Source organism: Adelges cooleyi, unplaced genomic scaffold (genome assembly GCF_023614345.1).
Source record: "Adelges cooleyi isolate 19-005CV unplaced genomic scaffold, UGA_ACOO_1.1 ACOO_flye_CR_arks_rails_tigmint_CR_PRNA_30, whole genome shotgun sequence".
Lineage (NCBI taxonomy): Eukaryota > Metazoa > Arthropoda > Insecta > Hemiptera > Adelgidae > Adelges > Adelges cooleyi.
This window is the reverse complement of record NW_026095971.1, coordinates 19,347,916-19,375,878: the sequence shown is the minus strand read 5'-3', so window position 1 is coordinate 19,375,878 and position 27,963 is coordinate 19,347,916. Positions and strand designations below refer to the sequence as shown.

At 33.5% G+C, this 27,963-nt stretch overlaps 2 protein-coding genes and 1 non-coding gene across 4 annotated transcripts; 2 read left to right on the top strand and 1 right to left on the bottom strand.

Annotated features, from left to right (window-relative positions):
• On the top strand, positions 1-72 carry Trnaw-cca (transfer RNA tryptophan (anticodon CCA)). Its single transcript has one exon. It is a non-coding gene; the product is annotated as a tRNA-Trp (tRNA).
• A 1,584-nt stretch (positions 73-1,656) lies between these two features.
• Positions 1,657-5,376, top strand: LOC126837885 (uncharacterized). The gene is made up of 5 exons (XM_050571848.1): positions 1,657-1,861; positions 3,464-4,076; positions 4,630-4,698; positions 4,950-5,042; positions 5,245-5,376. Exons 1-5 carry the CDS (start codon positions 1,686-1,688, stop codon positions 5,374-5,376), a joined length of 1,083 nt encoding a protein of 360 aa, XP_050427805.1. The 5' UTR covers positions 1,657-1,685.
• Positions 5,377-14,381: 9,005 nt separating this feature from the next.
• On the bottom strand, positions 14,382-27,342 carry LOC126838698 (GTP-binding protein GEM). 2 transcript variants are annotated; one of them, XM_050573334.1, is made up of 7 exons: positions 27,090-27,342; positions 21,993-22,362; positions 18,738-18,914; positions 17,381-17,614; positions 16,467-16,558; positions 16,185-16,377; positions 14,382-14,793 (listed from the first exon to the last, which is right to left on the bottom strand). In XM_050573334.1, exons 2-7 carry the CDS (start codon positions 22,348-22,350, stop codon positions 14,534-14,536), a joined length of 1,314 nt encoding a protein of 437 aa, XP_050429291.1. In that variant the 5' UTR covers positions 22,351-22,362; positions 27,090-27,342; the 3' UTR covers positions 14,382-14,533. The 2 variants fall into 2 exon arrangements, with proteins under 2 accessions (XP_050429291.1, XP_050429290.1); XM_050573333.1 differs by lacking the exon at positions 27,090-27,342 and adding an exon at positions 24,981-25,154.
• Positions 27,343-27,963: the final 621 nt, after the last annotated feature.

Sequence of the window (27,963 nt, the reverse complement as noted above, 5' to 3'; positions counted from 1 at the left end):
GACCTCGTGGCGCAACGGTAGCGCGTCTGACTCCAGATCAGAAGGTTGCGTGTTCAAATCACGTCGAGGTCAGTTCTTTTTGCAAAATTCAAACAGATTTTTTATGAAATATTTTCAACTTTTTTTCGGTATCAATTTATTTAATTGCGGTTTTTTTACGTTTTCCTGTGATTTTTAATGTATTTTTCGTTCAGTGGATATTATTTATTTTGAGCCGACTTCATACCGATTATGATTTATTATTACTACAATTATTAGTCTAACAACAGAACGGTGATGAGAACTAATTTTAGATTTGTGTATACTAGGCAAGCGTAGTTTCTCAAGAAAGCCGTTGAAGATTGATCGTAACTTGCAACACAAAAGCCTAGAATTTGCTTTATAACCAAAATACTCACGACATCTATGAGTTTCACACTGAGATGGCGACTGAATATTGTATACATACTGCCATCTATAGGTGGAAGATGGACCACACAAAAAGCTGTATTTCGATAAAAACGTTTTTATTTTCAATGAGTAATATACAGTATACTAATATAATATATTATAAGTGAAATAAATCATTACAGTATTTGGAGATACCAAATTTGATCTCAACTAGAAGCATACTTAAATTTTTTTTTTTAAGTTAGACTGATTAGTAAATAATCCATTATCGAATCTAGTCGTTGGTCAAAAAAGTAAAACTCCTATCAAAATGGATACTGACATTCTTCTGCAATAAAGTAACACAAGGTGTACATATATAAAGTTTTCAATACAAAATAAAGAAAGTTCGAGTATGAATGGACGTTTTTAAATATCCGTTCAAAACGTTCGTTTGTCAGTCATATTGAAAAAAAAAAAAATTATACACATTATAACTGTAGTCCAATTGATTTTAATTATAGATAATGCAAAATAAATCTCATTATAAGGTTGAGATAAAAATCTTAAAAAAGTATGACATATTTTTGGTTGTGATTTCTAACTTATTGCAGGGGCAGATGAAAAACTCAACCCAGTCCAAAATAAGGACCACCCTAATATATATCCCTAATATATCTTCTTATATTCATAACTAGTCATTAATTATTTTAGTTGAGATTATACATAGTATATTTTTTGCGGTAGCTTAACCGAATCGATTTCGTCAAAGGCTAAATAAAATATTTATAGTTTTCCAAGCACAAAATAGTGTAATAATTTTCTCATTTGTGTGTGTGTGTGGTCTGCGGACATGGAAAAATAATGTAAAATGTACGCCTTGACATACCCTAACATTAAATTGTCTTTGAACAGTTATATTTCAAAAAGAGATGACATATTGTCTTAAGGTAAAATAAAACATTCGACTCATTTAACGCTACTGTGTTTCTAGAAACAGATTATTTTGTTACACATTCATTGGCAAGTGATAATTATTTTGTCACGTTGTCAATGAAATAATCTACACTTTCATTTGGAACTAAATATACCATCGTCAGTGTCACGATGAAACGTTACTGACCATACCGACCTTTTCTTTTCCCCGTGCAATGGAACAAATTAAACATTTTTTAATACAACATTCGATATTGTCGTCAGCTGAAACTGCACACGAAACCAAGACGTCATTTCTGAAGTCGTTGAAACCGTTTATTCTTCTATCAAAAGTGTCCGGTGTCTGGAAGTTTTCCCATCATATCAACTCAAACAAAACGATGGTACACTCGAGTACACTCTGGTACTTGATTGGTGACATTTTGCAAATAGGAGCGTACGCATTTATCACGTGGAAACTTATCCAAGTAAAAAGTCATCATGTAATGTATTTCAATATGTTTCGCCATTGGATAATTGTGGTCGCAGCCAGAATTTCAGACAAATGGATAATCAAGTAAAATTATAAGTTATAGAACATTAAAATAATTTAAATGGGAACGCCACACCGTCAGTTTAGTAGACATGGTAAATGTAAAAAAAATGAACTTACACTTCTAATTTATTGCAGGCACTGAACTCGGTACAAGGAACGTGTATTCAGATTGGAAAATGTCCTGACCTAGGAGGCAGCCATTTTGTGTACCAATTTTTATAGAAAGTAAAAATACTACGTTCCTTTTCAATGATATATACAGGGTGATATTTTATCGTGGGCCACTCAATATCTCACTGGATTTAATTATAGTGGATTTTTTCATAGTGTTTTTTTTATAATGTGATCTCAATTTTCCACAAATTTTTATGTTCCCCTTCTAAGTACCTAAGTTTTTTGATAGCTACTTTTGAAACTCAAATTTTAACGTATATATTTTATTAACTTATTAAATTGAGAATATTTTACTAATTATTTTTACTGGTTGATAACCAGTTTTGAACCACTACTTTTAAAGTTATAAGAGTTTAAAAGTTAAGACAGGAGGGGTAGTGCGCGCAGATAATACTACACTCCATCTTTCTTCCTGCCCTAAACTTAAAGCTTCAAGAACTTTAAAAATAGTGGTTCAAAATAGGTTATCGACCAGTCAACATTTTTAGTACATTATTCTCAATTGAATAAAAAGTTAATGAAATATATACGTTACACTTTAAGTTTCAAAAGTCGATATAAAAATAGTAAGTTTGGAGGGAGATAGGAACATACACGTTTGTGAAAAATTGAGATCACAATATTATATGAAAAAAACAACTTATTATTAAACCCAGTGAAATATTGAGTGGCCCATGATAAAAATAATATCTCCCTGTATTAGGAATGTTAGATAAGGTGATGATAACACCATCATAATATCACAGCTATTTACATAACATAGTCTGTGATATATATTTGATAAATCATAGAAAAAACAATAAAACACATCATGGACAAAACGATGACTGTTCACAAAATGGCGGCCTCTTACTAGTGGACATTTTCATATTAAGCAGGCAATATGCGTTCCGTATGAAGGGCACAGGGGAAAAACGGTAGTTGTCACATTATGAAAATTTTGGAGTATAACAAAAACAAAGTTCGTGAATTCCTCTACCTTCTTACATAAGAACAAAAAAAAAATTAAATGCTACTCTAATAATAAATGTATTTATTTAAACAATCTATTGACATAAATAAAAAAAATGATTGGCATAAATTGAAAAAAACTATTTGAAAAAAAAATGTTTCATAATGTGACAACTACCGTTTTTCCCTGTGCCCTTCATATGGAACTAAGTTCAGTAATAGCAGGCATTCGGTCATAGGTTCCCAAATGATAACAGGTTACCACTCTAGGTTATGACGGTCCCGCTCTACCCCGCCCTTCGTGGTCTTTTACCAGGTTATAACCAAGGTATACCAATTGCAGAATAACACTATAGGATGGCTTGGGAACCTATGAGCGCTTACCGCAATGGCAGATGGGTGGCGTCCCCTTTTATGTGATATTTCTAATGTGTTTTATTTACATAAAATGTAGTATCTCAACGATAACGCGATTCAAACGTCGTCGATTGATTTCAGACTGGTAAACGGCATAACGGATTACGATTTGAACATTTCTACTGATCCGCGGCTGTTGTCCTACAATCGCACACCGGGAATTGTATTTTGGCACACCGTGTTCTACGCGTACACTGTGTACTTCGGAGCAATGCACGCCATCATGTCGGTCGCGATTTTGGGAAATTATGTGAGTTCGGCTTACCAACTGATAGTCGGCATTCTATGCGACATACCGCGGTTGGCCGATTTCGTGATAATGGCCAACACGTACATATTTTTGGGAAACTTGGGATGCAGATTTTGTGCACTGAACGTATTTTGGAAACGACTACCAGCCACTCTGCTGATGACGCCCGGATGCTGGTCCAAAGAAGAAGTGGTCATGTTGGTCGAATGTTGCAGACTGTTGCACGCCGACCTTTGCAATTTGCTCAGAATGTTCAGCATCGCATACGGACCCGTTTTGATGTTTCTTTCTTACTTTATAATATTCGATATGGGCTTAAACGTTTTCGTCATCCTGTATGCAAACGACCCGAACATACCCGTTTTGCCAGCATTCCTGGTGTTTCTCCAAAACATCTTCTTTGTAGTCACTTTGCTGGCACTAACCACGTGGACTATCGATCAGGTAGTACGACGTATTATTCTCTAACAATACATGCATTCTGTACAGGTGAAAATTGGCTAAAGGCACATTCTCGCGAATCAAGTTTAAATGACCGATTGTAGTCGATCAACAAAAGTTGAATGCAATTTTTAGTAGCAACCTTTGTTTCCATAAAGTTGATCAACTTCTCGGTGGATCGAGGAAAGATTGATTTGGTCAAACTTTATCGCAAAACAGTTGTTTTCAAGTTGAGATCTGTCTTGAAACGTGTTTACGTGTGTAATCAGTTGATATGCAAGTTAGCTTTCAAGTTTCAACTGGTCACTAATACATTTGTGTAGTATTATGTTTTTTGTGTAATGTTAGTTTTAGTGTTAAATTATAGTTAAAAATTTAAAAAAACGAGCCTCAAGTGGTCTGTAGGTTAACTTAAGACATTCTTAAATTATTTCTATATTTATTTTTATCTTCTAATGCTAGTTTTTTTTTACTCAAATCGTAACTTTGTTAATTTGTATTTACACGTCTAATAAAATCACTATTTAATTAACTAGTTATTGATATGTTGTTTCAGAAAAATAGGATAATTTTTCACTTGCGTTCTTGCCGGATTGCCGATTTGCCTGAAGAAATAATCACACAGGTTATTATTACTGTCATTAGCATAAAATTGTATCAATTTTTGTATATAATAAATAAAAATGTAAATGCGGAAAATTGAAATTTTTAAACTCAAATATCTAACATTATTTTTAAGTAAATAGACATTTTCATCATATAAATATATCTACTCATATAGGTAGTATATTATAAATATATATCTCTCTGGATCCAGAGTATTTTAAATATAAAACGTATAATTTAATAATAAAAATATATTTTTTAAAATTACAGTTGCAATGTTTCATGAAACAAGTGTCCAGTTACGACATGTATGAAATATCAGCCAACGGGTTTTTCAATTATGATCTAAGCTTTATATTAACGGTTAGTGAATGTAGTAAAGAGCTCAATAAATATAATTAAATACATATTTTTTATTCGATTTTGTACAAAACGATATTAAAAAATAATTTAATAAAACAAATGATAAAAAATTCCACACAAAAAAAAAATACATAGTCTAAATATATTATTATAACAATAATAAAAGTAAATTTATCATTTAAACAATAAACATTTGTTTAAGATTACAACAATGCTGTGCAAAGGTGTTACTACTATGCTACAAATGGATGGACATAAAACTTTTCGATTGTTCGTCAACAACACTTTTCAATATGATCATAGCAATGAAACTCGACCATATGTTAAACCTTAATTTAATTATTTTGTCAATATTCATATTGAGAAAAAGTTCTTAGGTACCTACTATAACTCATATTTTATGTATTCAAAGTTCTTTGAAACCAAATAAATAACTGCACAGAGATGTTCACTACTGTAGACTGGATATAATATTCCAGTGTGCACGATATAATATGTACATTCCAAATTAGCATAACACCAACAGTGGACAATAGGAAGATTTTTTTTATAAATATATTACACATGAAATCTGCATACATATATTTTTAGTTTGTCACCAAAAAATGAACATTGAAAAAAGCCAATGTTTTTTCAGTTTTGCATCCAATAGCTATGTATAGTATTTAAATACTTATATAAAAAGAATGTATTATCAGATTTATCACGATGATTTTATACATTTGCAAATAAAATGTTTGTAAACCTGTCAGATCATTTTAATGAACAATGACTATCAAAAAACACATAAATAAAAAACAAGCACATAATGTAAATTATATATAAACTTGGGTGTAGCCGACCAAAACATAACTGTATTGTGTTATTATGACACAGGTAAATATTATAACCGTGTAACGTATTGGGGGGACCAGGTCAATTTTAAGAAATATTTAAAACGCACTCAAACATCTTCTATCGCGAAAACTCATACATTCGCCACAATAAAACTAAATGATAATTATTTCATCAGGTGTTACACTTATTGCATCCGCTCGCATACGGCTGTTCTATTTTTGATTTTTTAACGCATAAGCCATAAGCCATATAGAATACAACATAGATACATGAATTTATAATTCTATAAAGAAATGAACTGGGCCTCCCAAGTACCCCGCCTATACAGCTGTGGGGTCAAAATCGTTAGAATGAGATAGACAGAATGGTTGATTAGATAGGTTTAATATATTAGTATCAAAAACAAATATTATTAAACAGATAAAACATAATCATAAATTGAATTAAAAAATAAATAAATAGATACAAACACATTATGTAAAAACCATAACGTAGGTTTTTTTAAGTAATATTATTGGTTTTTTATACAAACTTTGTGTTTGCTAAAATACTTGTAGCAATAATATGGTACTATCATGTAAGCAAATTCAAACGTTTTAAAACACAAGTAATAAAACAATATGTGGCCTATTTTGCCGTTTGTTTCGCAATCGAACAGCTTGCTGAAAATAAATTAATGTTAATCATTTAACACAAAAGTAAAGTTAAACGAAAATTAATGTTTTTAATTGAATGAATATTTTATATAATGAATTCAAAAACTAAACACTTAATGAAGATATATATTATATAATATATGAACAGCTGAAATGTACTGACATCGACTAATACATAATTGTATTATTGATATTTGAACATAATATTTATCTTGTGTGTCTATTGGGGTAACAACAATGCTTAATAACTATTGTGCCAATTGTAGCAACATGTTGAATGCAACATGTTTAACGCAAAATAGTAATATTTTATTTAGTTTTTCCAAATTCCTGATCAATCTACATAAAACAATTGTGTACTATAAAATTTTAAAAATTAGGAATCGAAGGGATGACACGTGTCTTCATGGCGAGCTTGGGCAAAGAATTTAATTAAAATGAATTCGTTCGCGGACAATTTTTTCTCAAGGTATTCAACAAAAACATAAGCGTACAAATTAGTGTATTCGATATTGTGACAGACCAGTACATTTCTGCATTCCGCACACTTGGTTTTCATAACTATACCGGCACTTTCAGCGATATCTTTGAGATGGTCGGTTGACAAACCCATCGAGACGGTTACTCTGTAAATCAGAGGCAACGTTTTACTAATGCCGATCAACAAACGCATCCCGTTGGACTTTATGTCTGCCATGGTGGCGATTTCGCCGTTTGTTTCTGTACCGAACAGCTCGCTGAACCGCGTGAATGGCTCGTCGTCCGTCAGCCACAATAACCGGGTGAACTCCTCAAGTTTGCCGGAAATCTTCGAGTTGTACCGGGATCTACGGTTAACACACACCACATGCTTGGTCAGGGTCAAGTGGTGCAAACACAACCGGAGCATCATTATTTTCAACATGGTCACGAAATCGCGGTGAAGGTCGTGCAACGCATCTAGTTGTTTTTGCAACGACGCTTTCGGATTCATAATCGTTTTGTAACTGAAAGCGAATAATTTTCTAAAAACCCTGTCGTTGGGAATCAAACGGAATTTCACGGTCAACGTGTCAAACACGTCGGGGTTTTCCATGACGTTGCTCAAACGCAGACAATCCGCACTAATGCCGTTGCCAATGGATCCGGTCATCTCTCTGATCGGATCGTTCATAAATAATATGTACGACTGTTCGACGTTGTCCATCAACACGAACGGAGGATTCACACTGGTCACTCGGGCGATGTACGTGTCGAATGTCAGTGGATATCCGTTTGGAGGTTCCAAGATGGGGCATTCGATTTGCAACTTATCGCGCAACATCTCAAAAGTCTCATTGTAAATGCACTCGATGCTTTCACCATTGGCCACAAGCTTCTCGACTTTGTGCGTGTACAAAAAAAACGCCCACATGGGTCGCATCATGGAGTCCATTTGGCGAAACCGTGACATGAACACCAACATTTGTTTGGACCAGTCGTGAAAGCAGCTGGAACTACAATAGTCTACCAAATCGTCGTTGAGCTGACCATCCGACCAGTGACCGCTCAAAATGGCATGACTCAAGTGCACGTGGAAAATGGCGTGATACAAGAAATTGCATCCGATCATTCCGGCGAGATCCGATGGGAACATTTCCGGTGGTAAGACAACAGCTATGTCGGCCATCAACCGACCGAGCGATGGTGCGTCATCTTGTGGGTCGTTTGTACTTGGAGCTGAAATTCGGACCGTGTCGAGTAATAGTATTACGGCACAGGTAAATGTAACCGTGTAACGTACAAGCAACCACGTCATGATGTATTGAAGACGAAACGAAAATGTATTTTAATATCTTCTATCGCGAAAACTCATACATATTATTCGCCACAATAAAACTAAATGGTAAATATTTCATCAGGTGTTACATTTGTTACGTCCGCTCGCATACGGTTGTTGTATAACGCACGATTTTTTTTTAACATAAAAACCTAAACGATACAAAATGTATCTTTATGTACATAATACAGACATTTTAACTAGAATTAAAAATCTTAGGATCATTGTATTTGTACAGATAATATAAAAGATAGAATCACTTTCAAATTAATACTTCAATGCGTATCCATAGAAATAAATAAATTCATTATTCATTGTCAGTTATCTGGTTAAAATTGTGTTTTATCATTTATAGGATGCATACGATTAGGGTTGATCGTCTGTCTACAATAACCTGCCGCCGTTATTACTCATATATGTACATAATATATTGTTATTGTATTGTGATTAACAATATAGTGAAAATATTTTCAAAAGCATGTTGATAATTCACTCACACATAGGAGCCTAAAAAATTGACTACGGTCAAAGTTTAATTTTATCCTTTTTTTGGTTTTTCTCAAATAAAAATAAAGTGTGACAACAGATTTTTAGGAAAATTGTAAATGTTATAAGTTCATTTTAGATGTTATAGACCTTTGGTCTTATTTTCAGACCTTAAATCCTAAGACTTCGCCAAAAAATAGGAAAAGTTTCCACCCCTTCTAGGGGAAAAATTGTATGATATTTTTTGTTCGTCAAAGTTTTTCTTAGTTAGTTCTATGTTTAATAAATAATATTCCACTCAGATTTGGAACTTATTTGACTATTTTTAAAATTGTATACAGGGCTATATTTTTTAAGTTAAAAATGCAAAATTATTCAAAATTTTTTTTGAAGGAATTCAAACGTTTAATTAAAGATTTGCTCTCTTTATGCATTTAGAATTCTACATTTTAAATGTACACGTTTTCATCGCTAAATACGATGCTCTACACATTTTTTAAAACTAGTCGTATTAGTTCGAAATTTGTAGGGCATATTTTTTGTCAATCATTGTACTACAGATAAACTCTGACAAACTAAAAGATATCATTTTTCTTTACATCGCTTTTTAGGTGAAGTTTTAGGTTTTAAAGTCTGAAAATTAGACCGAAGGAAGTTGAAAATATATTAGTTCAACAGCAACTCTTATAAATCGTCTCATAAATCTCAATAAATCTTTAAAAGAGTATTTATAGTATTTTGGATATTATAATAATTTAGTTAAAACACTTAACTAACATGAATTGAAAATGTGATATATTAACACTCATTAAATAACAAAGAAATTATTAACACTAAATTATTTACATTGAAATTTTTGGTTTTTAATTTATGAAAGGCGTGGTAGCGTCGGCTTATACACTATCGCCGGTGCTTCTAGAATTGTCTATACTATGCCCCTTTCTTGTACATGAAATGTTACTCTCTAATTTCTTCCAACAATTACCATTTTGTAGGTTTACTTTTAAAAGACATTTTCACACAAGTAAATGCTATTGTTCAAATTAGTTTCAATATCCACTTATATCGTGAATATTGTCTCGTCTTAAAGATTTATACTGAACTTTTGCCAATCAACCAACTTACACACACACACTCGTCAAGAAAAAACATTTAATCTGTATAAAACAATAGTAATACTTTATTACAACAAAAAATCATTATAGGCAACATTTTATTAAACAATCATTTTTAGATACATTTTAATAACGTGAACAAAGACATTTATTGTCTAAAAGAATAAACATAATGGTTAACGGATAACTAATACAATAGAAAAAACAAATTAGATTTTGTGTTATACTTTAGTCTTTTAAACACCACTTATAGTACGTCTAAATAAATCAAACAATAAGAACAAATTCAATATTTTTAACCCTTCAATGCATGATTTTTTAAAATTTTAGGTAAATAAATCTTTTTAAACCAATTGGATGGCGTAGAATTTGAAAAAAAAAATCAAAAATGAATAGTTAATTTTTTATTCATATTTCATTTATTGAATGGTTATCATAGTTATTCATATGTTTAAATATCACTTTAATATGATAGATGGTGTTGTGTATACTTCCTATACAATATAATAATAAAAGAGAAATTAAAACATGTTGCGCTTTTGCAGAAATGCAACATGTTTCTTATATAATTTTATTTTGTTAGAAAAAATACATTTAATTCAGGAGGTGCCCTATAATTCCTAAAAAAAATGGCCATCTACCGGATGTTATAAACGTAGTTTTTTACTTATTTTCCCCAAATTCCTGAACATTTAATCTATATAAAATAACAACAATTTTGTACTATTGAATTTTGAAAATTGGCCATTGAAGAAGGCTAGCGTTACGTGACTTTACGGGGCACGGGCGAATAAGTTAATTAAATAGAATTCGTTTCCGGAAAATGTTTTTTCGAGATAGTCGACAAAAACATCAATGTACAAATGAGTAAATTCGATTCCGTGGCATCCCAGTACATGTTTGCACTCCGAACATGCGGTTTTCATAACTACACCCGTCTTTCCAGCGATATCTGTAATTCGGGCAATTGACAAACCCGTCGAGATGGGTTCAGTACCGTAGTCGTGTATGTTCATGAGCAAGTCATCGCAAATGTCTCGCAGCGCTTTCTTACCGTCCGATTCTAGTTTTCCGATGGTCGCCGTCTCGCCGTTTGTTTCTGTACCGAACAGCTTGCTGAACTCCGTCAATGGGTCTTCGTCGTCTGTCAACCACAATATCTGTGTGAACTCCTTAAGTTTGCCGGCAAACTTGGAGTTATACCGGGATTTACGATTAACGCACACAACGTGTTTGGTGAACGCCAAGTGAAACAAACACAACCTGAGCATCATTATCTTGACCATTGACACGAAGCGACGGTGAAGGTCGTGCAACGCATTGAGATGTTCTCGCAACGACTTTTTCTGATCTAAAACCGTTCTGTAAACGGTATTAAATGATGATTTAAACTTGCCGTCATCGGGAATCAACCGGAATTCCACGGTCAACGTGTCGAACACTTTGGGGTTCTCCATCACTTTGCTCAGCCGCAGACCGTCTACACTAATGATGCCGGCAATGGATTCCGCCAATTCTCTTATGATGTCGTTCAAAAATATCACATAGGAACCTTCAAGGTTATCTTTCAACGTCGTCGGACGATTGTCGCCGGTCACTATGGCCATGTACGATGCATATTCCAGCGAGTCGTTTTCTGGATGTTCCAAGACGGGGCAATCCGTTTTCAGTGCACCGTGTAGCATCTCAAAGGTTTCCTCGAAGACGGACGCGATACTTTGAAGGTTCTCCATTTTATACGTGTACAAGCAAAATGCCCACATGGGCTCGATCATAGATCTGATTTCACGAAAGCGTGACATGACCACCAGCATTGTTTTGGACCAGTCGTGAAAGGAATACTGTACCAGAGCTTCGCCGGGGAGCGCATGACTTACGTGCACGTGAAAGATGGCGTGATACATGAAATTGCATCCAATCGTTGTGGAAAGTTCCGGTGATAAGGCGTGCAAGATTGTGGTCAACCCGCGATCAAGCGTTTGTAAATCAACTTGTGCGTTTGTATCTGGAGCTGAAATTCGGACCGTGACGAATAATAATACCAGGACACAGGTAAATGTAACCGTGCAACGCATTAGGTACCAGGACATTTTTAATGACATTTTTAAAACGCACTGACACAAAATTGTAAATTTTACTACTATTTTCCAACACCGAAACTCATACATTCGCCACAATCAATCGACTGGTAAATATCTCATCAGGTGCTACATGTTTTTCTTTTAGCGCGCACGCCTAAGACGTGTGCTTTCTTTGCAGTTCTACATGGACTAAAAGTTCGGTGAATATGTTTGTTTGTAAACATAACCTAGATTATATGTGTACAATGAAAACACAATTATACCTGTGTACAAAATAGTGTTTTCATTTTACACATATATTATCTAGGTTATGTTTAATCGAAAACTGTCTTCACATATGCATATTCGAAAAACAAGAAAAGTTTTACCACGATTTTAGCGTAGAGCACTTTTTTCGGATATGTAAATACCATTGTTCAAATTAAATTCAATATATCAACCAATATTGTTAATATTGTCTCGTTCTTAAGATTTACACTGGACCTTTTCCAAGTTCCACGAAGTTCCTCCACTTTGGCACCGACCTAACTATAATAATATGTGTACTGTTCAAAAAATTGTAATGACCTTAAAATATCATTGTACGGTTAAAACCAAAAATGATTAGCGTAGGTCGTTTTTTGATAATTTTTGAAAATCACCAGTAAGTCAGGTTGTATGGAACACAAAGAAACGGACATTTTTTAAATTGATAAAACCTTTTTTTATAAAATTGGACACTCTAAAACCAAAGGTTTTCAACATAGTTCAAAGATGGTACAGTTAAGATTTTTTTTTTAATTTAAAAAAAATAGATGTATATCTGTGTAATTGATAATCAAATAAAACTTTATCTTGGTAAAATTTTATATTTCTTTCGATGTAGGACTAAAACAACAATATTAGAACAACATGTTTTAGTGATAGGTACAATTGATGGTTCACATGTATTGATATAAGGTGATTGTTATACCAAGATTTATTATTTTGTTTTCTTCGCCGATGCTCAAAAAGTAGTCAAAAGAAACGAATTTAGCCAAATAACGACTAAAAACTCATAAAATATTTCCTGGGTGTTTAAAAAATTACTTTCGAACGTCGACTTTTTAAACTAAAATTAATCTATTAGCTCTATTAACATATTTAATTGCAACTTAAATCTAATGATAACTAATACAATACAGTGGCGTCATTTAGGGAAAGGCGAAGAGGGCATGTGTCACCATTTCTTGTGTCCGGTTGGGTTTATGCCGGTTATGGTCCTTTAGTGCAAGACTGTCACAACTCAAAATTTTGGTTTTTTTTTACTCATTTCTACAGGTCTATTGCTATATTTTTTTGTCTACAAAACGATTTACCACCACAAGTGATAACCCAACCAACGCATTTGTGTCTGTATTGAATTTCTTAATTTTTGCGGTTCAAAAATATTACACTGCCACATTTTTTAGATACTGCGTAGTTGCATGTTTTTTTATATTTTTATAGTTATCATAATAAATCAAGACTGCCTTATTTCGATTTGAGGCGTTTAACTTTTAACATAATAATAACTCTTAGCCGGATGACACCCTGTTGAAAAAATAATAAACTGCCAAGTTTTGTGTTGTAGCGATAAATTAATTAAAAGAAAAAAAAACAAAACTGCCATATTCCTCATTATGGCGTATAAAATATTTGATTTGAAATGGTAAACCGCCACAAAAACAAAATTTAGTAGTTTGGTTGTTTTATGAACCTATTGCTAAATAGCCATAACCCCAAATTATGGTGTCTGACTTGAGATTTAACTAAGTAGTTTAAAATTAAAATAACTAATAAGTAGTTTAAGTACCATGCAATCGATTCCAAATAATACAGCTTTTTTTTTACGAAAGGTTCAGATTGACGAAGGTACTGAGTAATTTGGAATACTCATTAGGACCATAGATACAAAAACTTGAATTAAAATAAACTAAAAAATATAATAATAACGGATGAGATCGGCATGGAAATTAAATTGCAGATTATGACATTATTTTTGCAAGCGTTGCATGATTAAAATGTCAGCTATAAACGATCAATATCATGTATGTATAATTGACTATGTATATTTTGGGACTTGTGCCGAAAATACATAATATATATATATATATATATATATATATATATATATATATATATATACTGTATAGTACAAATGTTAATACAATAGAAATAGAAAACGTATAACAAAACTTACAACAATACACTTTGTCACTCCGTAGAAAATTAATCGTCAAATCAAAAATCTAAACAATATTATAGTAAATAAACTAAAGTAATAGGCACGTTTGCAACATCTTACATCACCGGTGTTCGTCCGATAAAAAACTTGTAAGCTTAACAATAATAACATAATACAACACTTAACAGCGATATGACCGTATCGTTATATTGTACAAAATATAATAATATATGATGACGGTTGACGAAAATGATACAATATTATAATATGTAATTTTGTCATTACTTTTTTAAGATCAACAATATAGTGTATAAACCGAGGTGCTGAGGCGGATTACAAGACATGCAAATTTTCGCAATTCTTCAGTTTCGTGTCTTCCTTGCCAAACACCCAAGTGAACATTTGTCTGGCTTTTAAGCTGGCTTTTATGAAGTTTCTATTTTTGTACCAGTGTTCGTGGGCCTCGGCCACGGTGGACCGCTTAAGTCTGATTTGGGTGAGAATTCCCACTAGCAGTTCGTCCACGTTGTGATTTATGCCCACCGACACTTCGATAAACTTTGCCCTGCATGTACACGCCAAATATCTGCCTTCTGCGGAAACCAACATTTCTATTATTATTACTTGTCTATTTCAACATAATTATAATAGCATTACATATTTAATGTAGTAAAAAACACAATTAAGCTGATACAGTGCCCAAGTAGTACCTAGATCCAGTACCTATACATTCTCATACCTAAGGCAATAACTGTCTTACTAATAGCCATCTTTAATTGAAGTTTATAGTTACATAATTGAAAGTGAACGGAAAAAACGTCACAACATTTTTTTATTACTACCTCAACATCATTCAGTATCCAAATTGTTAAAAATATAATTTTTTAGGATGTATCCTGGTGAACATGTATTGCTTAAGGAAGAAAATATAATGCCTTTTAAATCAACCAATAAATCAACTTGTGGTCTGCGTGTTGTAATTTTTCAATAAGAAATTAATAGCTAATAAAAGAAAAAGAATATATTTTATAAGTATTTGAAAATTATTATTAACTTAAAATCTCTCGACCTAAAACATTTTTTTTTTTAATTTAATTTTTACCTACTTTAGGTCTTTGCTTAACTATAATAGTTATTATTTATTATCGATATTTGATACACTAATATAAAACACACTGATGACAAGAAGTGTAGTCTGTAGATTTAGTTGACAAACAACAAACGATTCGAGCGTGAATTATCCCAGAGAACGAATTCTTTGCCGGTTTGGCATTATCCTTTGGTATACTTAAAAGAATTTAAAAAAACACTTGGCTGCGAACAAGATGTTAGAAAAAAATTAATTTTAAACGCGCTTTTATTATAGTCGCGTGCACGTTATAAAATTAATAGTTGGTCGTCAGTCATAACACACTCAACTGACTACGTGAATACTTAATGGTTTTGGCTGACAGATAAAAAAATAAGTCACCGAGGATTATGTTGTCGAACCAAGAAAAGCGCAATACACTTGGCTAGATCGTAGATGTCAGGTTATGAATAAAAAATATTAATATGTTAATTATGTTTTTAACAAACCATAATAATTCTTACAAACAAGTTTAACAAATAAGAGTAGATATTATTATGCTAAAAGTGAACTAAGGGACATATTCCAATGTTGTTTACAATGGTCAATAATCGCTAATGACTATAGTTTATTGAAACATTTTGATTTTACAAAGTCGGTTAGTGATGTAAAATCACTTCTACTCTAAAACATAATTTCTATTACACAAATACACTCTTTATTTGGCCTCAAATCAATAACAAGCGAAAGATATCTATGCCGGCAGGAATGAGCAAAACCGAACAATAAACTCGACGAAGACATATCTAGTCTGTCAGCAGTCAACACAAAATAAATGTCATAAATTAGGTAGATCAAATTTCACAAGATTGATGAATTAATGCAAGGAATGTATTACTACTACACTTTACTGACCGTTGGGCGACACTTCTCGACTCCGGGCCATATCCACTTTGTTGCCGACCAGTATGATAGGTCTTGTACGCAGTGAATCGTTTTCCCGTAGTCTCTTCAGTATGATTTCGGCTGTCTCGAAACTGTGTTTGTCCACCACCGAATAGATAACCAAGTAGGCATCGGCTATTTTGAGCACTCGGTCGTCTTTCAGCTGAAAAGTATACTTACGGTAAATACAACTGAAATGTAACCGCTTGTGCAGAAACAGCGTTTAATGATTTAAAAGGCGAATATTATTACCGATATCTCACTGTCGTTTAGGAATTTTAGTTCAGACTCTTCGCCGTTTAACATGATGCACACCGACTGCACCGAGGATTCGCATCCGATGTCTGCAACGTTAAGAAGAAGACAATTTAAGAAAATGTGTAAACAACACATTGTTATGTACTTTCATAATAATAGTTATACACAAAGGTCGCGAAAAAAAAACTAAAATACAACAGGAACTTTGACAATGTTAAATTAAAAATCAATCATTAACTTAAAGACACAATTTCAAAATAATTATTAAGTGATTTCTAAAATACTGTCATAATGATAAAAATTATGTTAATAATGACAAGTGAAGTGCGATAATTAAGAACGATAGTAATAACATAAGGTATAAATGTACATCGTAAACAAAATAAAAAACAATTTTGTATTTTTTACTTACTGAAAACAATTATTCATATATTTCAATGTATGTCAATAATTTTTTTTATGACAAATTTAAATAAATTTACAAAATAATGTTAAATTAAAATAGGTTCCGCCTAAATGTTCAGCTTTATATTATGGTAACAGCAATAAACTAAAAATAATTGGCGTTGTCACACTCGAATTTCTCTTTAAATTATTGAGGCAATAAATAACACAATAATTCTGATCGATATTGTGCCAAACACTTGAATGTAAGTATATTTTTTTTTATTCGTAAAAAAATTGCCAATAGGATACTAGTAAGACGATCGCTGTTTCTTAGCTATGCGGGTAAGGAGTGAGTGTTTTTTTAAAAAATTATTTTCCAAACTATTTTGGTCTATGAACCGTGAAGTGTGAAGTATTGATACAAAACAGCTTTGACCGTGATATTGTGCATTTTTAAGATTTTTTATTTCTCGCTTCCCAGAAGTATTACACATAAATCCAAAAACAAATCCAATACGCACCTCTTTGTCTCTCGTAAGCGTTAATGTATTCTGAAGTCATAAACTGGCTGATCAGCGCCGTTTTGCCTACTCCTCTGGTGCCCAACAAGGCGACCGCATATGAAGTTATGTTATCGTCGTTCTGCTGAATGTAGTCAACCGGCGGAGTACATTCCTTGGAATCATCATCTTGGGCTAAACTGTTGCTTCTAGATCTGCGTTTCCGAATGAACGAATCGCCCCTATTGATTATACCTGAAATCAAAGTACTTATAACTAATAACGCTCGAAATAGAGTTAGACACCCCGAATATATTGTAAAAATATTGTATCGGGAAAACAAAAAAAAAACAAAAATTATGTTCATTATATTAATTTTAGTTGAATATTTTGAATAAGTAACTAAAAATATGCACTATTTTGAATTTTTGAATTTTTTTTTTATAAATAAGCGTTGAATTATTCAATTAAATTCGCGAGAGAACTGCTGTGCATTATTCGAATAAAACTTTATCTAAATAATCGTCTAGATACCAGATTATTCAAGTAAAAATTATTCAAATGAAAAGTTACTCCAATAATTTTAAATTCAATTATTCGAATAATTTTTAATCGATCAATCGTTTATTCAATTTATTCAATCATTCGAATAAATTGAAAAAACAAATTATTCGAATAAGAATTTGCACAACTCTGTTTGTGGTAAATAATTGAAAATGTAAATAATCGCATTTCCCTGTTTTTTAGGGGATTGAAAATGTTATGTTTTTTTTTAAGTTTTTAGACTAGAACGCCTGACAAAATGTTGACTACTTAGGATGATCCGATTTCAATTATGTAAAGAGATACAAGTTCTTTGGCTACCTACATTGCTAAATTATGTAGGAATCGGATTTTTTTAATTTTTGCTTTTTTTATGTAAAAAATAGTTTTTTATTATTATTTATTGAGCGATTTTCCAATTGAATTTATTGAATTACAAGAAATTGAATTATTTAAATGAAAATCGGTTTTCTACATGACCTAGTAAAGTGGCCAAATCATTTTTTCCCAGAAACGAGATCAGACTGTCCTCATATGTAGACGTGATTTTGTCAGACGTTTAGGTCTAAAACGCCACCAAAAAGGCGTTTACTACTTGAAAAAAAATTGTAAGTTAATAAAAAAACATTGAAGCTTATCGAAATTAACCTGTACACAGATCGACATTATCAAAACCCATTTTTTTCTTTATTATTGCCAATATATAAAACTCTTTGAAACCCGTCCGCGTTTAGAATTTGGCTATATTTGTTTGTGTATTTATTTTAACGTTGTTGGAACACACTTGTTGTACTTAAATTTAACTATGACGTTAAGGACTATGTTAGGCACAAACCTTTCGATGTGAAACTAAACGACCGGAGTCTGTATGAGTTTTCCGAGTCTTCCTGTTCGGATTTATTGTCGGTCGTTATGCCCGCGGGTACATCTAAAAACGCTCCAGATTTCCTATGACCCGTGGGCGCTTTTCTCGTCGACGGTTTCCGCTTGAAGCCGTTGACAACTGTCGTATCTGGAACAACACGGTGTTACACGTTTGGGAAGTGAATGCATTTTATTTTAAACATAAAAAAAAACACATAAATGTATACAGAGAAACCACACACACACAAACACACCAATACATATATATATATATATATACACACTACTTATTATGTTTTATACACAAGGAAAATCAAGTCGGAAAGCGCTGACGGATCAATGGGAGGGCTTAGTGCCAGAATGATTCCAGACAAATTCTAAATTTAACTCAAACACTGTTCAACAACCAAATCCTTTGTCAGTCGGACGGTGTTCATTTTTTTTTTTTTTTGATGATCTCGACCGTTCGAAAATAAAATTATTATAACTCGGTGGCTTATTAAATTTTATCGTGTACACGCGACTTGTTGTAAACGTGTACCGAATCGGAAGTCTTAGTTGTGTGTACAACTCCAAATTCGTGTTGTTGCCAAGTGCCGAATATTGTCGGTTGTGTACCGTCCAGCGAGGACTGTCTATTTTTGAATAACCCGGTAACGACCCTTGAACGACGATAGCTATCAGAACATTACTGTCTATCACACATATACTATTATGTTATATATTATGTCGGTGATAACAAGCAAATATATTCAGCAGATGATTCAGTTCTGAAATTAATATTTCTCCTATAGAATTTTTTTTCTACCAGTGCCCAGAGGTTTTACTCTGAGCTGTTGACTAGGGTTTAGGTTTGTTTACATAATAATGCTTTCACAGGGAGTGCACCGTCTGGTTTTATCTTATAGCCGCGATAAACAGCTGTAGATCTGCAAACTGTAATTGTTGCAAAATTGTAGGTAACGCAATACGAAGTAAAGTGTTAAACATCAGTGACATCTAGAGCAAATTGTAAACCACGAAAATATTCGTCTATTTAAGAATGTTTAGCTTACGGTGTGAAAACACAATCTAAGATATAGTTAGAATAATTGTCATAGCCGAATTCGTATAAACCGCCAAGTGTACTGTCAGTTGTAAAATTTACAAAAAAATGTATATTTGAATGATATCAAGACATTAACCGCCGAAACTCACAAACTAGATGAGACACTCAACAAGATGAGAGTGGTGCAACTGCGCGGGTGTCATTGTCGGTCACAGTGTTTTTTTTTTTAAGAAATATACAATTATAATATATTTTGTATACGGTTTGTTTCAAGGACTTTTGCAAACACCACGCGGTTATTAGATTATTAAAATGGTTTTCGCGTGACAGACACACTGTTGAAAACCTACACACCCATTGCGTATGAAAAACTGTGAGATTTTTTTAATTTTTGGCACATTGCCCGGCGCAATACAGAGATCTATTCGGCCTTTGGACCGTCTTATTGTCTCAATTATTATCACCGTGTTGGTCACTCTTCTGCAACAAGCACACGAGTGCACGTACCGTTTCTGATACATGAGATTATATTTATAGACAACACGAATCGACGTTCTCGACTGGCTCGTCATTGAGAGAGGTTGTCTATAATACCCTTCAAGAAGACTGTATACCACCTTATTACTAAGGTGTTCGGTTCAGGCAATTTTTTGCTATTAGTTTAATTAACAAATTGGTATTGTCTTTATTCTCGAACGATAATATAGAAAAAAACATCATTTTAACAAATTAAAAATAATAATATTACAAAGTGTATGGAATAAACTAATAATGTTTGATTTTGAACAACTAAAAAAAAATAATTTTAACATCGGATAGCTCTGGTTGATGGTGTAAATATAATTGATATAATTCAGTATATTATGCAATTTTACCTATACAATCTAGTAATGCACAACAAGATTTAGTGTAAAAACAACGTGCACAGATGGACATAAATGGAGTATTAAATGATTTCCTTCTGTAATTTACAATAATTAATTGGTGTATTGATAATTGGGTAACCAAAATAGTTTTAGGTTCAATGTTAGTGTAATGGTATAATTTATAATTCTCGGAACTTGCAATATACTTATTTTACGTTCTAGTTTGTTTATCGACCGTGTAATTAGGTTTTAAACAGTTTGCTGATTATAAATGCTTCCTATACAAGGCTTAACGAACTTAAATTCTGTGCCTTATTATAAACTACTAAATGCTTTGTACTTGTAATGTTGTTTACAGTTGGAAGAAACGAAGAGGAAGTAATTTGCTTAATAGAAGAAACTTTCGCAGGTTATATATTACAGTTGTAACTTGTTTAATGTTTACTTGTTTAAGTATAATTCAAATAGGTAACTTGATTTTATATATATATATATATATATATAAAACTATTATTTAACCGTAATCAAATAATTAAGTTCAATATTAAGTGGTATAGAATACCGAAGGGTGTAAAGCAAACAATGTTTTTTTACAAAACAAATATTTGATCCAATGTAATGTGTTAGTATAAACTAAGTCTGACCATTATTAACATGGATATGTATTAAGGCTGGGGATCTATCTAGAATATTAGAGTCATCAATTAACGCCGTTGACTATACAGGTTATCTTAATTCGAGCTTATAAGAGACCGCTGATAATGGCTCCTGATAAGAGAGAGAGATGATGAGTAACCAATGGAGGGGAGAGGAGGAGATTGTAAGTCGAGTGAGGGTAGGAGAGGAGATTTGATTGTAACACCAGCCGGAGGTGGGGATAACCAAAAAAACATATCCACTGTTTATTGTTTTTCCATAAATAGAGAAAATGACTTTTAACATGTACCTATATGTTATTGGGCTGGATGCGAGAAATTTTATGTCACCATTTTCGCGTTACGCTAAGAGATAAATGATAAGAGACGAGTGATAAGCGATAAATGATAAGATATACATTTATAAGAGTTATAAGTGATAAGAGACAAGTGATACTACAATAAACCGCATAAACATATCCGTGATAATTGTATCACGGATACAATGGATAGCTATTTTCATAGTTTTTTTTTTACGACCCAAATAAAAAAACCGTCTTGTTAAAATTTTACACGGTTTAAAAAAACAATTTTTTTTTTAAATTCTGGTAACTGTAACTGGCTTATGGCCGTAGGTAAGTGTCGTTCTAACATTTCTTACTAAGTTTATCGCTCACCTTGTGCGGAAGACTCGTGCAGCCTGGGGTCGCTGTATCCGGACCGGACGCTGGTGTTGCTGTCGCTGAGTTCATGGTGGTGAGCCACCGAAGCCGCCGTGACCAGCGCCTTTTTGCGGATCGACCGGTTGGCGGTGGTGCGGGCGCTCTGTGAACGGGCGGCGGGCCGGCGGCGTTTGTCTTCGGCTGTCGACGAAGACGAGCCGATGTGTCGATGAGGAGGCGGCGTGGACATTGTGGCGCAGGCCATCAGGTGTTCGCTGCTGTCCGGGGGAAATCCAAAGGCACAGATGGACGCCGACCGAGCTTTACTTTGGTGGGACGCCGAAAACATGCGACCGTTTTCGTCGGCCATCATTTCACAATAACTCTGAAAAAAAAAGGACAATACACAATTGTTTGTATATTTAGCCTTAAGACACAAATAAGTTGTAACGTTATCGCTCGGGCAACAATCACATGTATGATTTCTGTTGTCGACAACCCTTTTATTATGGATATGTTATTGGGCTGAGGGTCAATCGGAAAATCTGTGCGTCACCACCACGCTGAATGTTACCGAGGAAAATTTGTGCGTGTGAATGAGACAGCTGATAAATAATATTTAATGTTCCGGCCAAAGATTAGAAGATTAGATATAAGATATTAGCAATAAGAGATTCGAGTTAAGAGATGGTCTAGCTGGATGCTGGCGGTAGGAGGGGGAACATAAGATATTAGAATCAAGAGATGGTGCAGCTGGGTGCTGAGGTGGTTCAACTGGATGCTGAAGGTGAGGTAAGAGATAAGAGATTAGAGATAAGAGTTAAGATGTTAGAGATAAAACATTCGATATTAGGAAGTACCAAAAAGTAACAGGGTCCTATACTTGTATTTATCCATTTTCCTATGTACTTCCGTGCAGCGAAGGTAATGCCCACTTTTTTTCTCCTTTTCCATACGAGGTGAATGCTACCTACCTGAAAAATGGTTTTGCGTGTGACAAGAAAGCGAGGACGGTATTTACCTTATAGAATGATGGACGCTTCTGACGAATCTTTAATTCACAATCGAGTGGCGTTTTACAGAAAAACATATAAAACATATGTTTGTACGTATTTTATGTTTGCCAGCCACGGTAAACTTGTTCATTAATGATTTTCCAGAAACTTATGCTACTACTAATCATCAGTTTTTACGTTTTCCTATAAGTGTGTTTTTTGGCACTTGGATCACTTCGCCCCGAAACGCATCATTAGCCTATGAAAAATGAACCGCGAGTGACGGTTATCCTAAAAATATTAAATATTGCTCATCCACTAATATTAATTATAATTTAGGACCACCCACCAGTAGTTTGTGTTGGACATTTTTACTTCAAAGAGTCTGGACAAAGTTTCTGGGAAAAGATCACATTTTACTGGCTAACTTAAAAATCAAATATTTTCTCCAAAACTAAGTATGTTTTCCAGAGTCGGACAGTCGTTTTACACATTAATAAAACTATTTAATACTTTACAACCGCCGTTGTCTGTACACACGCACACACATGTATAAGGAACTGCATATGTTTTTTTTAACGACCGTACTACCGTGTTATAATAAAATCTTTATGAAACATAATTTTATTCGTTCGCTTTACACTATTATATGATATTATATTGTAACGAGTACTCGTTAAATTATATCAGAAAATCGGACAAAGAGAACTTAGATTTTATATTCAATTTTATTTTTGGGACATATTTCGTAAGATACAACTCGTAGTTGAATTTTTAACATATTATAAACGTGAACATTTTTCATTTGCATACAAAAATTTGGTAAATTGGTTAAGTCTGAAATGAACACAACTCACAGTGATAACAATTAGTTTTTGCGTGTAAATAAATTAATATTTTATATGGAAATCTAATTAGATTGCTTTTAGTCATATTAATTTAATCAGTTCAAATAACTCAGAGAACTAAAAGAATATTTAAAAAATAATGTTATTGTTTATTTATTTGTTACATACTTCATTGAGACAAATTCTGTAAAAAAAAAATACCTTCTCGGCTTAGCATCATTGCTAAAGAATAAATATTTTGTATTTTTCTGTTTAAATGAATTACATTGTTCTCAGTAGCTAATGTTTAATTTTTGGTAGATTATTGACTACTTAGGGGTTAATTTTGTATTTGCATATGCATGTGTTTCGATACTTGCCGCACAACATTATGGTTTAAAGGAAATATCACCGTGAACTAGATATATGGACTTATATGATTCTTGTAGTGTAAATAAAGTGGTGAACAGGTAAATTTTTTGTTACAGAGAAAAATATTTTAAAAGAGCAACCAAAATGGAAAAAAAAAACCTCCTTACGCTCGCATACGGCATACTATTCGCATTACTTAATACAGCAAATCAACTTGAAACCAGAACATTATTATGATAAACTGCAACAATAACAATAATACAGATCATCTTGTACAAAATGGTTATTTTAAATTTAAATAGTAGTTTTGTTATTGCTTTACTTTTATTAGCCATCTTAGTATTATTTCATCGTGAGTACACCCCGTTTAACGGCCGCTCTCAATGCTCAAACCACACAATACTAATAATTAACACTAGCTTTTGTAGTAGGTATAGGACATTATAAAAAAAAAAATGTATAATTTCTCATCATTTTAATTATATCTACATGCTAAATTAGACATAGAAGAGGACCCAAAAGGGGCAACTCCCTGATTCCCTATGGACCTAACCACCGCTAAACTGCCAACACTACACTGTGTCTTTACGCCACGGAACGGCTTGATTGGATCTATTAAAAAATAGTAGTAGTACAAGACAACAGTCTTGTTGGTCTGGGACTTGATTATTTTTAAACGGACGCACAACAGCGATGCCTTTTTTTATTATTATTAATCTAGGGTGGTGTGACGCCCACATCGGATTTTGTTTGTTGTGTCAAATAAAAAAATAAATAAAAACGCATGTAAAGTTATAATATTTCAATACCGTGTTTTTCGATGAAAACACAAACGACGATACCATATTACAATATTTTCTTGTCAGTGTGTGGATTTACTGCCATGTGTTGATGATTGGCGGCGCTACTCGAAGAAACGCACGCTGGAGTTAAACATAGCACACGGTACACGGTCGTCAGACGAGAACTGAAGATCTACAAGAAAATATGGCTGTCGACCGAATGGGATTTTGGCACATACAGCGTACACACACACACACACACACACACATGATACGTTGTGTACGTTAAACAGAAAACAGAAGAAAAAAATGCATGTTGGCTAATTACATTTTTAGGTTGAGGTTGAGCAAAAAAAGTTCTGACCTTGTGCGAAAACAAACAAATCCACGTTGCCCGAATTCTGGGGTAAACGCACTTGGCCGATGTGTGAATAATCACAGATTATGTATGAAAACTTCTTTGGTTGACACCGAGTTCTAATCTTACTACCATTACTACCATACACTCCTGTGCATTTTTTCATCAGCCCCATAAATCCACACGTGAGATCCACAAAGCCAAGGTCGGCTTGTAAGCAGAATAAGCTGTACCCTAGCACGAGATCTCGAGTCAAGCCAATGTCGGACCCGTGGGCTTTCCCTGAACAAGCGGAGAGTAAAGGCGGTGAATAAAGTCATCAACACAAGTATTAATTACTAAATTTGAATTAAGAAACTTTCCAAATGGGTAAAAGTACATTATTTTGATTGAGTTTATTAACTCGTTGAATACAAATCTGGTAACCTTTTCTACGTCAACCCTAAGGTGGACCAAACAATATTTTGTTTTTCGTTATGTGGAGCGCGGTAGAGTAATAATTAAGGTAAGTTCACTGTGTCGTGACAAATGTGAAATGATAGCTGACGTTAGATCCACAACTCTGGATTACAATAGTCGTTATGTATGTGACTTGATTAAGCGTTGATTTAGCCCAAGGGCGCCCACAGGTGAAAATTCAGGGGAGGGGGTGCCTGACATTTTTTAACGCGTTTTGCGATTTTAGTTAAAAAAAGTCAGGGTTTCCCCCTTGATTTAGCCGAAATATTCGATTCAAGCCCGGACCGGGGCTACCCGACACGAGTGATGCCGGTACTAATTTGACTATTTTATTTCTACAATATAATATAATACTATTGGAAGAAACAATAATAACGGTTATTCGACATCGAGCTGTTGCGCTTCTACCGTCACGCTAGCTCAGCGCCGGCCGGTAATGTATTTTTAAAGATAGTAAACTTAAAAATACACAAACGCACACACTCAACGCCAAAACAACCGTCGCCCGTTTGCTGTAACTAGTGTATGATTGTAATATTATATTATATTAGGAATGTCTCAATAATAATATTATAATAAAAATATGTAAACCCAAACGGCGAGCCATTGCTAAGAGTCGATCGATGATAACGTGCAACAGTTGCCCGCTCGTACGATATAATAATATTATATTTTTTATTCGAAAATCGTCGCGGAATTAATGAATTTCGAAATATAAAAAGAAATTTCCGGGTTTGCACAATCCCGTCGAAAAGAAAACATTGAAGAGTATCAAGTGTTTTAGAAAAAACAAAATACTAAAAAAAATATCACCCAATGTTTGTACATTTCGTACAATCTGCTTATGAAGGTAGTTTTTACATAATTTTAATTTTAATCTTCTATATGGACTCAACCGAAAAATAATAAATAAACTAACAATTAAAACAATAGTAACTTTTTTACTTTATTGTAAATGTCTAGAAAAATATGAAAATAACAATTTTATAACTATTAACAAATTCTATAATTATTTATAAAAATGTCTTTTATAATAGAAAACATGTATACCTAATATTGTATTATGGCTAAAGATGAGCTAAACGAGAGTCTCCTAATGACCGAACTAATAACGTACACAGTCACAGTTGAACGTTTAAATTAAGATTTTGCAAAAAGTTGCCTACACCTAACTCTTTGATATATAGGGTTTAACGTTCTCAACATAAGGGTATAACGTCCTCGAGATATATCAGCTTGTATATAATAATTAAACACTGAGGGTATTATATATTATATGTTTGTCCCAATATGACTAAATAACCTATTTGTGTACTCACTTTTGGCGAAAAGGCGTTCAATCGTGGTTTGCTAGGAAATTATCGTTAACGGGTCATTGAAAACTGGCGAATAAAAAACGATTACCGTGGAAAACGGATCACATCAATTAGCTGGGCGTCGGTGTACAGTGTTTTTTTTTTTTTTAACTGATGTGTAAAACAGATAATAATAGTATGTTATCTACTCTGTTGTAGTGGCGCGGATTAAAAAACTCAAACTGCGGCGTGTGTCGGCTGCACACCGGCAGCTGTTGGCCGAGCGTTGTCGACACTTACATGGCTGTCGGAGCCTGCGCAAGACAGGTCACCGACCACTGTCTTGTCTGGTCTCCTCGTGGTTCAATTATTATAATTTTGGATTTTTTTGTTTATAATATCCGTTTCATCATTTCCAACACGCGGCGGTAGTCTTATAATCCGAGTTCACCAATCCCGACGGCTGTGCAGCTCTTTATCGATGAGAGTTTTTCGCCGAACGTTTTATTTCTGGAAACGAGATGCGCGATTATTGTCGGCGATGACGACGGGTCGGTTTTTAACGACCAGTGTAAAGAATCATCAACGTTTTTTTTATACTGTCAGAATATATTATATTATATTTTTTTGTACAATAATCGTCACTATACGTTCACTATGATGATAGTGTTACCATCATAAATTGGGCAAAACCCGATGGTGCGCTCACCGTTATAGCAAAACCCTCCTCGACGTCTGAGTGTGTCTAATTATTATTTCAGAGCTGAGCATCGCTGCATTGTAGGCCATACTTGTATTAGAAAAATAAGGGGTCGCGTTCCGGAATGGGGAAGACAGAAAGAGAGTTATTTTTCCATAGAAATGTCTAATGTCTCTTACTTGTGAACCCTAGTTGTTA